The 16,787-nt window shown below is 43.1% G+C and overlaps 1 protein-coding gene across 7 annotated transcripts in view; it reads left to right on the top strand.

The window, feature by feature from the left end:
* Window positions 1-16,787, top strand: part of LOC133488857 (adhesion G protein-coupled receptor L2-like) — a 118,017-nt gene that overhangs the window by 89,296 nt on the left and 11,934 nt on the right. For all 7 annotated transcript variants that reach the window (XM_061797307.1, XM_061797305.1, XM_061797308.1 and 4 more), the window contains 9 exons: window positions 51-234; window positions 3,567-3,689; window positions 4,680-4,885; window positions 5,289-5,462; window positions 7,578-7,787; window positions 8,675-8,895; window positions 10,608-10,674; window positions 13,117-13,208; window positions 15,456-15,624. In XM_061797307.1, coding sequence (XP_061653291.1) covers window positions 51-234; window positions 3,567-3,689; window positions 4,680-4,885; window positions 5,289-5,462; window positions 7,578-7,787; window positions 8,675-8,895; window positions 10,608-10,674; window positions 13,117-13,208; window positions 15,456-15,624 — 1,446 coding nt within the window. The remainder of the gene's footprint in view (window positions 1-50; window positions 235-3,566; window positions 3,690-4,679; window positions 4,886-5,288; window positions 5,463-7,577; window positions 7,788-8,674; window positions 8,896-10,607; window positions 10,675-13,116; window positions 13,209-15,455; window positions 15,625-16,787) is intronic.

Below are 16,787 nucleotides of genomic sequence, written 5' to 3'. Positions count from 1 at the left end.
GACGGCGGGAACGTGCCTGTCTGACATTTCACGCATCTCCATGGTTACAGGCCATCGTGGACACCGTGGACAATCTCCTGAGGCCCGAGGCTCTTAAGTCGTGGCGAGACATGAATTCCACAGAGCAGACGCACGCCGCCACCATGATGCTGGACACCCTGGAGGAAGGGGCCTTCGTCCTCGCCGAGAACCTGATCGAGCCGGCCATCGTCAAAGTGCCCGCCGAGAATATCGGTAAGTGGCGCGCCAATCAGCGAGCACGCCTGTCACTCACAAATCACTGCCTGTTACTTCTGTTACTGGCGCACCGTCGCTTAAAGTCTTCCTCCAGGGCTTTTTTTTTCCCCCCCCCTTTCTCTTTTTTCAAGGTGATATCAGTCAGGTGAGCGTTCTACTTGATTGATTTTCAATCAGGCAAGTCACCTCATTGAGCGCTCTGCAGCTGGATGAACTGGGAACAGACTCCCAGATCTGAAAACAAAGACACCATTTAAAGGACATTGTTCCACTCGCACGACGCTCTCTTCCTTCGCCCGGGTCCCACAACTGCCAGTTAGCCTGGCTGATCGGTGGCTTTGTCCCCACTCGAGTTCTGATTAAGGTTTTTTTTTTTTTTTTTTTTTAAATGAACTACAGACACTTCTTGTGTTTCTCTGCAGTAAAGAGGAATTTAAGTTGACAAAAGCTGAATTTCTGAGTCAAAAGGCCAATTTTTATCAAGCTTTAAAGGGGATAGATTCTAGCAAATGTACTTTTTAATTGCTTGTATATAAATAATTGGGTCTCGAGAGTGCCTGCCCACCCATCAAGTGTCAAATTATGCAACCAAGTACAGTTGTGGTCCGTTTATGTCAGAGTTCTGTTCCTATGACGCCGTTGTAAACAGAAAATGTACCTAAGTCACAAGTAGGAATCTAACTACCACTACTAACCTACGCTAACGCAGTAGTAAAGTCATAATTATCGTAAATATTTGTAGTAAAAACACTTCTAGGCCATCAATATAAAAACTATGTACTGAAAAACAGTAAGTACGGCAGCAACTGAGCATGCCTTTCCGTGTTGCGGCACTACTGTACACATTCTTGCGCGACTGTGCAAACTGTTGCGCGCTGTTCGCCATTTTAAACCTAGGTTCTCCTATAAAATCTTTTGCCAGCTGTCTGTTTCCCCAAAATGTGTCTGTGAGCAAGCCGTTCTGCATTTTGTCACCGACTTGCCAACTATCTGATACACGATCATGTCAAAGCAAAAAAGGTAAGCAGAGTTGCATTGAGTTTTGTTGGATGCACAGATTAATGTTGGTTAGCGTTAGCGTTTGATGACGGCACAGAGCTGTACTTAAGTAAATCGGAGCAGTTGTCAATGCAGTGGCAGTGGATGGGCTATTAGTTTTGTGTATGAACTGCTCCCTCCGTTAGTAAAAATGATTTTTTTACAGGTGCTTGCTTTTTCCACACTCTGCTTCCGCTTTGAGAATCCACTCTACACATGACAAAAATAAACACAGTTGTCTTGCTGCCGTTGGTGTCCCCTCCCTCAGATGAAAATACAGGAGACCCTTGTTGTGCTCCACTGTTATCTCATTCTAACTGGCTTGTTTTTGTCTTGAATTTTGAAGCGGAAAGCCCAAAGCCCAATTTTTTTGTACCCTTCTGTGAGGGCACCGATTGCAGATGTCAGTGCCAGAGGGGGCGAGCTAGATGCGATTTGTCTCCATCAGGGTCGCGGGTTAGCTGCAGCCGGGAGTTCCACCCTGCAGTGGTCGCCAGCCAATCGCTGGGCACAGAAACATCACAAACAACTATTCACAAATGTCCGGCGGTCCGCAATCACTTGTCCATTAATTCAATTCTTCAAAAAACGAGGCTTCAAGCTGTTTATTGCTACTCCCAGTTGAGGTTTACTGTTAAGCTAAATGTAAAACAAAGTGAATAACGCGTTGTGTATTTAAAACAAATACATAGCTTTGCCTTGAATCCTTTTAGCTTAATGCTAACAAACAATGCGAAACGCCATAGATGGGTTAATGAATAGCATCTATGTGGCAGTGTTATAACGCTTTAGGCAACACATGTAGACAGACAATAGAACAGTACTTATGTGTATATATTCTTTATCCTCTGCAAAAAACTACTAATAGATATTATTGGAGCTCACTAATTCACTTGCAGCAGTTGTGAAACTCTTCTTGGTCTGTGTCTGCATGACTGTATTGTACTGCCCCTGGTGGTCAAGTCACACACACCGGAAGGAGCAGCAATTCATTATTCATGACACACAAACAGTGTATTTATTTACATTCTGTTTGGTTAGGTTATTTCTATAGGTTTTTATAAAGTACAATATTATGGAGTTCTATTTTCCTTATAAAAAAACATTCAAAATGTTTTAGTTTTTTTTTGTGGTGAGGCTGGAACAGATTATTTGCATTTACATATCTTAAGGCACAACTATATTTGTAATTACTTCAACTAATGTTGCTTTGTTTAGTTATCTATGCCAGCGACGTATAGTGACGGGCAGAACAATGAAATGCTCTTCCACTAGATGACAGAAGATACATTCAACATCTGCTTTCACCTGTTGTCATTCGCACAAAAGTGAATTGAGACGAGATCGTCATCATTTCAGTACAATTTGTGCCGTTTTTGTTTAGTGGTGTGCTACAAGACTTCTTGTGACGCAGTCCTTGGTTTAATACAGATTATGAAACACTTCGCAAGGCCCGCATGCTGTGATTGGCAGTCTTGTCAAGATATTTGATGAAGTACATGACACAACTATCGAGTCCATTTACTATTCCCACGTGTCGCCCAGTAAGCTGTTGTGCACATATCATATCTGACCTCCCTTCACAGGGTGAGAAGAAGCGAGTATGACTGCTAGTATCCAATTAGCAGGTGGCCCAAACAACACCTCTGGGCGAGTGTCAGTAACACTCGAGACAGGGTGGAAGCGCAGAGCTTGAAGTAGAAAAAAATCAAGACAGACAGCGAAGTCCGGCGGAGGGCAATCCCTCATTTTTGTCTGTCAGGAGCCATCTATCTGCGGAAAGCCAGGCCATTTTCTGGTGCGAGCGAGCGCCAGCGTCCTCCTGACCCCATCGGTAATTTCGCACATCAAAGGCAGCGCCACCCGGCAGCTGGCGTGGCGGTGAGGAGGGGCTGCGGGAATTTGGAGGATTTTCAGAGAGATTTGCTCATGGAGCCCAGAGTTATCCAAAGCCACAGGGGGGTAGAGGACGTCAAAGTAAAAGCTCAATGATATTTTTGATCCTATGAATATTTGGCATACGTGCGGCAGGAAGGCTTGCACGCTCATCCTCTCGCAAGCACACCCCTTGTTGTTATTTATTTCGTATATCTCCAGCAGCCTACAGACACATTTGGCGTTAAGTAAATGGCGCACCATGGGGTCTTGTTCTCTCGCTGGTGCAATGAACCTGAACATGCACCTGATGGTTGCTGTTTTTTTTTGTTTTTTTTATGCTCTATTAAACATTGTTCTCTCTTTTTTTTTTTTTTTTCTCCTTTCCCATGACGAACGCACCTTTCCCCTCTCAGTGCTGGATGTGTACGTGGTGAGCACAGATGGCCAGGTGCAGGACTTCAGGTTCCCGCAGACCAGCAGGGGCGGATCCACGCTTCAGCTCTCCTCCAACACGGTCAAAGTCAACAGTAAAAATGGTGAGAGCACACAACTGCTGCAGAGCTTGATTGCCTTTATCACTGAACATGTAAAGAGTTAAACCAATATTTTGGGAAAATTACCTACACTCAAGGCTTCTAGAGTCTCCACTGTTTGTCCTGAAATATTGTACAAGAGTGTGCCGCGCGTGGGATGCATTGCACATGCATGCCAATTGGCTGGCTGAAATATGGGTTCTTACTGTGAAACAATAATTTGCATTAGTGCAGCTTGCAATTTAATTCGGAAAGAAAACAATTATGTGCATCACTACAGAGGGAAATGTTGCACTTGTCTTAATACACAAACAATAATAATAATAAGAATTTTGCAATGAAATATATCTAAAAATATAAATGCCTAATTTTAAAGCAATATATATATTTTATTAAAATTTGTAACTTTTTTTTTTTTAAATCCTACGAAAAGAAGAAAAGGACATGACTCAATTACATAAGTACAGTTTAAAAAATGCATTATATTCAGATATATCTATAAATACAGTAAATTAATTATTTGAAGTAATATAAAAATAAATGTTATGAATTAAAATATTACACAAATTGAGTAATTATATAATAAATAATAATAGCAATAAATATTGCTTTCCTTTCAATTTCAACAAGGTCAAATGAACACAATTAAATAAGATGTCAATTAAATTAAAACTTACAAATAAGAATGAATATATATGCACAGAAGGAAAAAACAATAATTATGATTTTGCTAATATCCATCCATGAATTACATAAAAAAATATATAGAATACTAAACATTAATAATGACATTGATGTTTATCCACTAATGTAAGAATTTAAAAAAGAAAAAAATAGCATAGTAACCTATGTAAACTATTAACCCCACACACACACACATACGGAAAAACAGCAAATCCCTCAAGTGTCGTCTTTCTTTGGCTCCGAGGTTGATTTCATGCCTGCGTGTGTGTTCTCCTCCCCCGCCGCTTTCATGGCCGTGATGTGTTGCAGGTGTGGCCAAGCTGGTCTTCGTGCTGTACAAACACCTGGGTCAGTTCCTCAGCACAGAGAACGCCACGCTGCGGGGCCTCGGAGACGCCGGCAGACGTAACCTCTCGCTCACGGTCAACTCCCACATCCTCTCCGCCTCCATCACCAAGGAGTCCAGCCGCGTGTTTGTGGCCGACCCCGTGATCTTCACGCTGGAGCACCTGGACGTGAGACCCCCTTCAGCCCTCTCGAGAACCCACGCGAAAACAGCTGCGCGTCCAAATCCGGCGGCTCCGATGAAAGCTATTATAATAAAGAGGGAAAACATCAATGTCGTGCTTGTGTGTCACACGTAGCAATTAGCAGAGATCAGAGGAACAAACGAGTGGAATCTGAGGAGCAAGTCGACTCGTCGCATCTTCTCTCGTCATCTCTCTTTTATTCCCTAATTTGGATCTCTTTCATGCGCTTCCTTCCCACCATCGCATGCACTCAAATAATAGAAATCGACAATTATTTGTACAACACGCTGCACATCCTCCGGCAGAGTCAAGAGGCATCAAAATGTTCAAGGTGCGGCCATGCATATTGCAGCGCGCCGCTCATGTATGATTCATTTTTTTTGTGCAGAAGGAGAATTACTACAATCCCAACTGTTCCTTCTGGAATTATTCCGAGCGAAGCATGATGGGATACTGGTCCACTCAGGGTTGCAAGCTGCTGGACACTAACAGGAGTCACACCACATGCTCCTGCAATCACCTTACCAACTTTGCCATCCTCATGGCCCATCGGGGGAATGTGGTAAGTTGGGGGCTCACTTTTCGTCTCATAAGAGTTAGATGTTGATGATAATGATGAACGTGAGAACAGCGTGTCAGCGGGAGTTAATTAGAACGCACACTTCACCCATTCAAAAGAGAGGAAAACCTAAAAATCGGCTAACCCGGCTACGTCGATCACAAAAATTCGTCGACGCATAAATGTTTGCCTCGAGGCACTAAAAAGTATTAATACAAGCATATTTGTGCCGCCCGGTACCCATTTTGGCCACTGTCCATGTTTACCGCACGGACATTTGTTGCAGACGGACGCGCTGTTGGGCCAGTGGAAAAGCATGGCCAAAAACGACAGAGGAGCGTCTGTCTGTAAGTGATTTTGAAGACACTTTTAGATGTGTAATGTTTTTCATTGGCCCAACACTGCGTCCGTACGGCTGCAACAAATATCTGCGTGGTAAATATAGACAGTGGCCAAACATTGTCCCGGGTCGCGCCATTATACTTTTATCAACATTTTTTATTGCCTAGAGGCATACATTTTTGCGTCGACCAATTTTCTGTGGTCGACTTAGCCGAGTTAGCTGATTTTTTTTTTTTATATAAAAGCTTCTTTTTTCTACCATATGTAGCTCTTCCAATAATTGAGGAAAGGCATTTTTTCTAAGTATTGGTCCCTGCATGCCTCAACCAATGAATTGACATTAGCATGTCTAGCTCCACCCATACACAAGCATTTGAACAAATAAAAGCCTCCTAAAAGATGATGATGAGCGCGAGAATGGCGCGTCAGCGGGAGCTAACTCGATTATTTCCGGAGGAGGTGCAAAAATGTAGCAGGCCATCACTTTAAAGGAGTGAAATGGCGGCTCAGGCTGAGGCGGTATTACGCCATTATTGGAGCTAATTATATTTCACTGTGGTCACTGTCTAATATTTCACGCATATGTCCCGGTGAATTGCGCTGAAAATGGGACGACCGCAGCTTAAACCCCCCCCCCCCCCCCCCCCCCCCCCCCATCCTTCTTGTGAAGTGGTCCGCCATGCATTTTGGTCACAAAATGCAATTACAATTTAATTACATGACAAATGGCAAATGTAGCAAGGACGGCAGCCGTCATAAATGCGGGGGATCAGTTTGTGGCTGATTTAATAATACGTCCCCCGCTGGTGAACCCTGTCCCTCGTCATCTGTCTTAACCTCAACCTTAACCGCAGCTTGAAACCAGAGCCCCCCCGAGGCAGGGCTTAGCCTCTCGCCAATTGCCTGCGCAGCACCTCCGCCGCGGCCCTCGCCCTCAATAAAAGTGCAAATATCACAGGAGGATTTGCCCGACTCGCGGGAGTGATATTTGCGTGCGGCGCGCTGCTATTTTCACATTTGTCTGGAAACATGCTTGCTTTAGAGTTCTTTGACCTCGGAAAGAAGAAACCAGCGCAACTAGCTCTGCGTTACAGCTCACTCGAGATGGCGCTCTGTGCGCCACAGACCGAAGCCAAGGCCAAACTAGCCAGAGCAAATTGCGCACCTTTCGATACAAACGTCCGAATTTTGTTTCGTCAGGATTCAGTCCACAATCAAACAATCAAACTGCAGGTGTCTAGCTCAAGACCCGGGGGCCAGATCAATCAGCCCCGCCACAATAACTCACTCAATAGCCATATATTTATTTCGCAAATATGTAAGAAAAATACTGCCAACATAGAAACAGCAACAAAAACAATCCCTTAGTTCTGTCACAATGTCTGCAAAAATAGAGGAAATGACTTCCGCTCAAACACATGCAGTTTCTCAATCTCCAGACAAAAATAAACACCTCCCATCAAATAACAGACATTTTCTGTTCTTCTGTCAACCGAATAATGGACACGTCTTGCTTGAAACGTACACAAGCATTTGTAGAAAAAATGATCGCCTCTCCAGTAGACGCTTAGTTCTCGCTGCAGAGGAGTGAATACAGCCTTTGTTTGAGGAAATGTTACCTGCCTGGCTTTTTACAAAAGAGTTGAATGTAATAACCCGGCTGCAACCCTTTATAGGGTATTCATGGAAATAGTATGCAATCGAATATGATTGCAGTAGATTGTATTTGTTTATTTGTTCCTTATTATCATGAACGTCTTCCTTCTCGTTCAACAGGGCAAGGGGAGCGTCCACGAGCTCCTGCTGACCGTGATCACGCGGATGGGCATCGCCGTGTCGCTGGTGTGCCTGGCCATCAGCCTGTACACCTTCTGCTTCTTCAAGGGCCTGCAGAGCGACCGCAACACCATCCACAAGAACCTCTGCCTCAACCTCTTCGTCGGCGAGCTCGTCTTCCTCGTGGGCATCAACATGACCGAACCCAAGGTAACTGCTGACGCGTGGTCAGCACCGCCATGATGAGCCTTTTAAAATTGCCACCTCACATTTTCCTGAAATAGTATTTTTTTTTTTTTAAATGGGGGTGATTCACAGTGATTCACTTCAGAATTGCCTCATGCCAAGTAAGTGTGGCCTGTCGCTGTATAGTCCATTACTGTGTACACTTTTGGTCTTTGCCGTTACTGGTACCATACACAAAAAAGAAGCAAAAGCAAAATGCGAAAATACTTAAGTTGAATGTTGACCAAGCACGGGCTCTTCTGTTCTTTCCAGCCCAATAAGGGTTCTGTAATATTTGTTGCATTCGTTTTTTGCTTTTTTTTTTTCCCTAAAATTGGATAATTAAAATGTATTTATTCAATTGATATTTCATTTAACGCATTAAATATTTGATTGATTTGTTGCAAATATTAACAAGCAAATAAAGTAAATATAAAGTAATTCTAAATAATACAAAAAAATGAGTTTATTCTTATTTTATTGGCGAAATGTACCATTTTACATGAATTCTCTCCATTCATTCAAATCAAATGTGTCCCCTGAGCACAAAAGTTTGCCCACTGCTGCTTTGGAATAGTTGAGCAGTTTTTTTCCACCCTAAAATTAAAGAATTAAACTATATTTATATTTTTTTTAATTCATAGATAATATGAAAATGTAAAAAAATGAGTGTATTATTGCTCCTAAAATGAACTTAGAATTTGAACCTTTTATTTCCCCTCATTTTTGAACATCCCGGCCCATCTGTCCATTTTACACATCAAAGTGCCCTTGAGCACAAAGGTTTTGCCCTCGCGTGCTTTAGATGAATCACTGAGCTGCAGTTTCACTGGAAGCGCCTGTAATTGTGGTCCTTCTCCTTCCCTCGTCAGCTGGTGTGCTCCATCATCGCCGGCGTCCTCCACTTCTGCTTCCTGGCGGCCTTTGCCTGGATGTGTCTGGAGGGCGTTCAGCTGTACCTCATGCTGGTGGAGGTGTTCGAGAGCGAGTTCTCCCGCCGCAAGTACTACTATGTGGCCGGCTACCTCTTCCCGGCGGCGGTGGTGGGCATCTCTGCGGCCGTCGACTACCGCAGCTACGGCACGCCGCGAGCGTAAGTGCGCCACCGCCTTTGGCCGCAATTCCGCCTGGCAACCTCCAGACTTCGGTAATCATAGTGATACCACAAAGAGCAGTGTACCTCTCCGTGGCCCAGCAGCAAATTTACACCCTGTCACCAGCTAAGAGCAAAGCCGCAACACTAATGAATGCGCCGGCTTGCTACTCTGACCTGCAGGGCTTTTTATTCTTTGCACACGGGTAATTGCCGACCTTGTCAGTTCAAACTTTATGTGCTTCTCTTCTGCTGGCCAGCAAAACGAAGGGGGGAAAAAAAACATGATTTGTAGTACTGCTGCACTCTAATTTAGGGGATTTCTTTTGTGTGTCTGTTCCTGCACTGTTAGCACACCTTTGTAGCTAAAGTGCGCTAATTGCTTACTCTATTACAACGGCTGCACCAATGTAAACTTTACACTTCCGTGCGCAATTATTGAAACGTGGAGGACAATTCCATTTGGATTTGACATCAAAAGATGACTGTGAGACAAACGACACAACATTTCAGCCTTTCTTCTTGGGACCGCCTAGATATGTCCACCCATATTTGCTTCTTCTTCTCCCGGGTCAGGTCGCAGGCGCAGCAGCCTTAGCGGAGACGTGTCCTATTGTATGAAGTATTCAACCAAGAAATGCTGAATGTCTGCCCTCAGTTTCCGATTTTGGTTTGAGAGGTGTCAAAACCTCATCATGAAAACCAGAGAGCTGTCTGTGGGTGGAAAAACTGAATCTGCACGGAACTGGGGGGCTATTCCAAAAAGGAGGCTTAACGCACTCTTGGTATAAACTTGAGCTCTGAGATCGAAAACTCTTGGGTCTTGGATTCCAGAACAGCTGATCTGAATTCGTTCAGTTAACTCGTAGCGTGTTCACCTAAGCGCAGGGACGGCCACAACAAAAAGATATCTCCATTCCACTCCATTCCGACAGAGGGGGAAAAAAATGTCAAGTGATTTACTTCGGCCTAGGATTTGGAGGTGCTAATGCAGCCGTACGTTGACTAGGAAACTATATTTCCATAAAAGAAAAACAATACTGCTTCTCGAGCGAAGGACAGAGAAGCGACGTGGGAGCAAATTGATGGACAAGTGAATGCAGAAGTTTGAATGCGCTGCGATTGAATGCATTGACTCAACATTTAACCACACCTTAAATCTCGGCACAGAAGTGAAAAAGCGTTGTAGTGAATAACATCTGATTTTCAATGAGGTTCAATCTGCCTTCGGAGAAACATTACTAGGAAGCAGTTTAAAATGAAATAGAAAAACATCATTTAGACAGCCATGATTGACATTTGACAAATGATTAAGTAGATATTCATTTCATATCTAACACATCTTTATTTACCACAGTTTCGTTGATTCGTATACCGAAATGTGACTGTGTGTATGAATTAATTATGAAAAAAGGATTACCATTTCAGCTCCACTCAGCCAACAGAATGACATTTTCTGCAGGAGCAGTGATGAGATATGTGTGTCCCATTTGAAAGCCAAAATGGCATCCACTGTAATTGGATACAAACTTTTGTGCTCGAGGGCTACATTAGATTTATGAATGGACAGATGGGTACATTCATAGCGCGGCGTTATTGTAGCTCTGTGTGGTCACTTGTACCACTGCGGCCTGTTATCCTGAGACAGAACCTTGTTTTGGCATTGAGCCGGTTTAATGTTTAACGACCGCCGCCTGTTTGGTCATCTCCAGGTGCTGGCTGCGGGTGGACAACCATTTCATCTGGAGCTTCATCGGGCCCGTCACTTTCATCATCGTGGTAAGTTGAGTTGCTCCGAAAAAAAGCTTTAAAAGAGCTTTTTTTTTGTAAGCCGCCTACAGATCAATTTGCATGAAATCCAAGCGGTGCCATTAGCGCTGCTGACACGAGGACGTCAACGGCGTCCACTCGGCCGTGATAAGTCCTCCGGAATCAGAAACAACTTAGGGTTGTGCTGAGGATGAGGATGGCCTCATCAGGAGTCGTCTCAGGCGTGAAGGTCATTTGCTCGGTGGGAAAACAAGATGGAAGCGGCGAGTGGGCGAGCCAGACAACCTTTCGTGGAGGATAATGTCTCAACTCTGCGTCAGACCCACAATTTAAAAGACCTTTTCTTTTAACCAGCCCACTTTTCATTTGAGCAAAATATTGCAGCACCGTTTTTTTTGTGTGTCTGGGTGCATCCCATTACATTGATTATTCAAGCGATACATACCGCTGAATGGCTACACTACTTTTATATTCGTTAGAGGTAGAGATGCACTGATACCGGTATCCTTATCGGTCCCGATACTGTATGTCTGTACTTGACACTACGGCGCCGATACCACTTCACTAGCCTGACATATATATGCCTTCTGGGTAGGAACCATGTCAGCCAGGTGGAGATGCAATACTGTAATGACAAGTTGTTATCATAACAGTAAATGATGCTACGTTTAAGACATTTTTTAGAAAAATATTTGGTTAAATAAAACCTTTGAATTAAAATTGCAAGATGTAATGGCATTATCTAGTATCAGTACTTACAGTACGGCGAGTGCTCAAATGTAAGTATTTGTACTCGTACTTGGTCTCACAAAAATGAGTGTTGGTGAAAATAACATTATTTGTAACAAAAGACCCAATTTGTCAGTAAAACAGTAGATTGTGATACCTTAACTCCGGTGGAGGTTGTTGCTGATGTCACTAACAGTCGATAGCATGAGCAACCAGACATGTCTTTTTTTTTTTTTTTTAAATACCGCAAGTGGGCGATGACAGGGAGGAAGCACGGACACTCATCCATACACAAACTGCCGTGTCCGTCTGTCCGTAGCTTGTAAATTCATGCGTAGGCTCAAAGTTATTGGCAGGGATGCTCCTTTTCAGATGAATTTGGCAAAAAAGCAAGAGAGGCCCTCAGAGCCGTAAACGTATCCTCCTGTCCATTTCATCGGATGTTGTAGTCACCCCCTTAAATGCATCACGCAGACAGAAGTCAACCGCAGCGCAGCCCCGAAGTCAAACCATCCGGAAAACGGTGTCCTCGACTGCAGGTCGTTGGCTTTCCCCACGCGCTTCTCTTTTGTTTCCGCTGCAAACAACCTTTTCCGCCTCACAATGCGCTCCTGTGGGCGGATATTTCAGGCTACTTGAGCGTTCACTTTGAATAAGAAAATCCGGCAAAGATGCGAAGGTTCTCTTTCCAGAGTTCTTTTTTATATATATATATATATTCTGTATAATTTACGGATGCTAGTATTAGCGCAATGTCTCTTCATCAACCAATTACTTAATATCAACATCTTATCAAGCCTCTCAGACCATTCTGTGATTCCAACATTGATTTATATGCGTTGAAGAACCCCCATCAAGCACCATTGCAATCAATGAGATTTCCATTTTCCACCAATTTCCTGCCTGTTCATTCTCAATCAATCAATCAATCAAACAAACAAACTTTATTTATGGAGCACTTTTCATACAGCGATATGCATCTCAAAGTGCTTTACGTAGTTAAAATCAATCCCCTCCCACCACTCATCCACACAGATGCATATAGTACATGTACACACACACATAGGCAGTTAATCAAGTTTTGAATATGCACACGTTGTTTCTTTTTGTCTATACTATGTGCTGGAATTCATTTCTAAGGCGTTATGCGAAATTGAAGCCTGTCTCTTTCCCTTTCCCCACGCTGGCTACGAGCCCTCCGGTGCTTCCTGAGACACACATCCAGGAATGTTGGAAAACATTACGGGGTGGATGGCTCCAAAAATATGGCACCTCACCGTCATTCTCTTCCCCTCAAGTCCTAGTCCGGAGCCTTTTTTTTGCCTTCGCCTTTCTGATGATTTTCACTGCGACACGTGCGTGTGTGCTCAAGATTGAGCATATTGTCATCTATGTTGAAGATCAGCGCTGCGTGAGGTCGACAACTCGCATTAAACTCTTATTAACCCCCGCTGCTGTTTCCTTTACCACCACCCACGCCCCCTGAAATCGGAATGATCTGCTGACGTATTGAATTTTCCAGTCGGTAAAGCTTCGCCGGCGTATAATGGTAGTCGTTTTAGCAATTGAGACAAAACCAATATGGACGAGAGCCAGTCGACGGCGGAATCCGACGCCGAGCGATTGAGACGAACCCAATACGGACGAAAGAGAGTCATTGGTGGAATTGGACGCCGCTCTAAGTGCATTGTGTTGGAGTCTGACTCGTGTTTGTTTTGACAGGTCAACGTCATCTTCCTGGTGGTGACCATGTACAAGATGGTGAAGCATTCCACCTCCATGAAACCCGACTCCTCCAGGCTCGGGGGTATCAGGTGAGGGGCGTCACTCGGGGAAGGAAAAGCTGTTACTAACTCCAAAAAAGAACAATAAGACCTTGCTGCTTCGAAACTAAAACTACAAAATAACTATACAGTATTTATTTATTTTGAACATGTACTACCAATTAGGAATTACCTCCATTTTATGTAGCGTATCCACATTTTCAGGTGAGGTAATGAAACACCAATACAGGGGTTAGTTGCTGACGTACTTAATGGTTTCCATTTGTTAGTTTTATATTGATGCCCTATAAATGTTGTTCATACAAATATTTACTCCAATTATGTCATAAATGGAAGATCCCTTATGGTATTTTTTTTATTATTTTGGGATTTTGGTTGCATGGAAGTGGTGTATGGAACGTAGCTGCTGTCAGACTGTACTATGTGCTGTGACCACAAACATACAATGGTTTACAGTTACTGGGAACGCCGAGCACAAACGTAACCCAATGTGGGCGATGAGCCACATGCTGCTTCACCAAAGACATTATTATCCGATCACAGTCGTAGCAGCCTGCTCTGGTCAGTTTGCATTGCAACCATTGAAAACTTGGCCGAGTTGTTGTGATTTTTTTTTTTTCACCGCAGTAGATTTGAAATTATGCCGAAAGAAAAGGAATAGCTCACAGTCCAAATTTGGCATACCACATCACGTGGTGAAGTCAGTGAAAGGGCATGCATGTTTTTTTTTTGGGTATATCTCTGCTAAAATTTTAACTAATGCTACAAAAAGATGGCTGGTTAGTGGCATAAACGTCGTAAGTCAAGAAAGAAATGTAATATTCTTCATTGGGTAAAGCAATTTGCCTGAAGCAAACCCCATAGAGCATGCTTTTCACTGAATGAAGACCACCGTGAAGGTAAAAAGACAAACAAGCAGCAACTGAAGGAAGCAAAGGATTTTCATCAGTGTACTTTTGAGCCCCTGAAAAACGGAGGTCTCGAGAAGGAATCCAGAGCATACCATGGGATGCGCATGTATGGCTCCTAGCAAAACAATGGCAGATTTGTTATGATTTCAGATTCTTTATGCCATTGCACTAATTTGAAACTCAGAAGACACATCCCACAGTCCAAAGCAGAACACATCACGTGGTGGAATATTTATAGTATACCAGATGCTCAATTTCAACCTAATGCTACAAAGTTGATAAGATCAATGTATGATGGAGTGAGTCAAGAAGTTGAACACACTTCAATGGGCAAGCCAGTTACCTGAGTTAAACCCAATGGAGCATGGAAAAAAAGAAGCAACTGAAGGATTTTTATTGTTGAAATACTTTCAAGCATATTTATCAGATCTTTTTATATTTAATTTCATATTTTTTCACTCTCAATGGGTTTTTATTATGATTAAATCAAGGTTTTGATTGTTTGAGTGATTGATTTGAAACCTATTGAATTGAAATTGAAAGTCTACACTTTAGTCACGCTGTTAGCTTTTTTTTTTTTTTTTTTTCCCATGGCCTTTGTGGTTGTGTATAGAGGCAAAATATTGAAAACAAAATCTTTATTTCTGTCCGCAGGCTGTACTTTATAATCTTAGTATTCTTCACTATCGTGTACCAGGTCATACATATATTGCAAGTTATTTTTATTTCTTCATGACAGCTTCACTACACACTCTCTTTTTACTTGAGTTCTCGGAAAATGGTTTCAACCGCACACATTGTGGAAGGAAAAGCTCAGAAGTGATCATCGTCACAAAAGCCGGCATGATTAATGTCCCAATGTCTCTCGTTTTTCACATTTTCCTTTTTATAGATTTCATAATCAAAGCTTGTTTAGCTCACGTTTGACTCCTCATCTCCAGCTGTCACATCTCATTAACTGCCACTAATTCGTGCTCTAACTCAAATCAGCCGTGCGTGTACAAACGTTAAACGGAAGGTTGCATCCTGTGTGATTAGTAGCTAAAATGCGGCCTTGCGAGCGCAGTCGGCTGTCTTTCTCCGTAAGCCGTCTCATTTTTCCTGCTAAGGTTTCTCGGAGTCGCGTTCAGTGTCTAGGGGCATCTCACTTGTCGACAGTGTATCCATAAGGAGAAGCGGTCGTCATTGAAACTGACTGTGAAGTGATCGCGTTTCCTCCTGGCGTTTCCTGGAAGCCACCGAGGCAAAACATGCTACCTTTGCGGTCTTGTGACTCAAAAAGCACAATTCCCTTGTATCATCTTTTATTCCGCGTTCCTCTGCGGGCTTGTTCGCTCTAAAGATATATCTTTTTTTTTTTTTACAGGTCATGGGTGTTGGGAGCGTTTGCCCTGCTTTGTCTTTTGGGCCTCACGTGGTCCTTCGGCCTGTTCTTCCTCAACGAGTCCTCCATTGTGATGGCGTACCTCTTCACCATCTTTAACACCCTTCAAGGAATGTTCATCTTCATCTTCCACTGCCTTCTGCAGAAGAAGGTAAGGCTTTGTCCAAAAACAATTGGAGTTTCCAATAGACTAATCACTAAGCAACACAACCCTGACACCGGCCAATCACAGAACACGACAGAGGTCGGACACTTTCCTGGCAGCATTCCATTGTACAAATGTTGCGGTTTTTGTTACATTTCCAAAACCAGAACCCATCAAAAATCTAAACGTATTTGGTTTCTCCCCAAGGGTTAAAGGGTTATGTTTTATTTCCAAAACAAACCCAAAGAAATTTGAATCGGTCAAAAATCAATTGGCGCACCTTTGTCTGTGCTGAGGTTGAAGAGAAATGCTTTGCTCATTTCATTTCCAAAAGTAACCAGATAAAGCTGAATAAAACTATGCAGCAGCCCAAACAGTCCTATGAAACAGTCCAATATCAACAGGCTCACATTGGTCTGTTCAAAGAAAATCTGTTTCATTTCACAAACTAATCCGACTGAAGCCAGATAAAGCAATGCGGCAGTCCAAATATTGTTTTGAATCAATCAGAAATTAACAGGCATACATTTGCTCTGGAAGGGCGAACCCCCGCTACCGCTGGAGAAAACTATGCGGCCGGATGCATGGCCATTTGAATCAGTTGAAAATCAACAGGCACGCCTGTTCCAAGCTGGTCAAGGGATTTTTTTCTTTGTTTGTTTGTTTAGTTTAAAAAAATAACAATAATAACACCAAATAAAGTTGGATAAAGTGATGATGCAGTTTGTGTAGTCATTTGAATCTGGCAAAAATGAACAGGCTAACCTTTGTCTGCTACAAGAGATAAAGGCAATTCTTTTTTTGTTTGTTTATTTGTTTTTGTTTCATTTCTAAAACTACCCCTGATACAGTTGTAAAAAGCTTTTCTACTTTCCACATGGTCTTGAATCGGCCCAAAATCAGCAGTTACACCTTTGTCTGCTCCGAGGTGAGATATGTACTATCCATCCATTTTCTGAGCCGCTTCTCCTCACGAGGGTCGCGGGCATGCTGGGGCCTACGCCAGCCGTCATCGGGCAGGAGGCGGGGTACGCCCTGAACTGGTTGCCAGCCAATCGCAGGGCTCATACAAACAAACAAACAACCATTCGCACTCACATTCACACCTACGGGCAATTTAGAGTCATCAATTAACCTACCGTGCAGGTTTTTGGGATGTGGGTGGAAAC

Source organism: Phyllopteryx taeniolatus, chromosome 14, assembly GCF_024500385.1.
Source record: "Phyllopteryx taeniolatus isolate TA_2022b chromosome 14, UOR_Ptae_1.2, whole genome shotgun sequence".
In the NCBI taxonomy this organism is placed as follows: Eukaryota; Metazoa; Chordata; class Actinopteri; order Syngnathiformes; family Syngnathidae; genus Phyllopteryx; species Phyllopteryx taeniolatus.
This window is presented reverse-complemented; position numbering and strand designations above follow the sequence as displayed.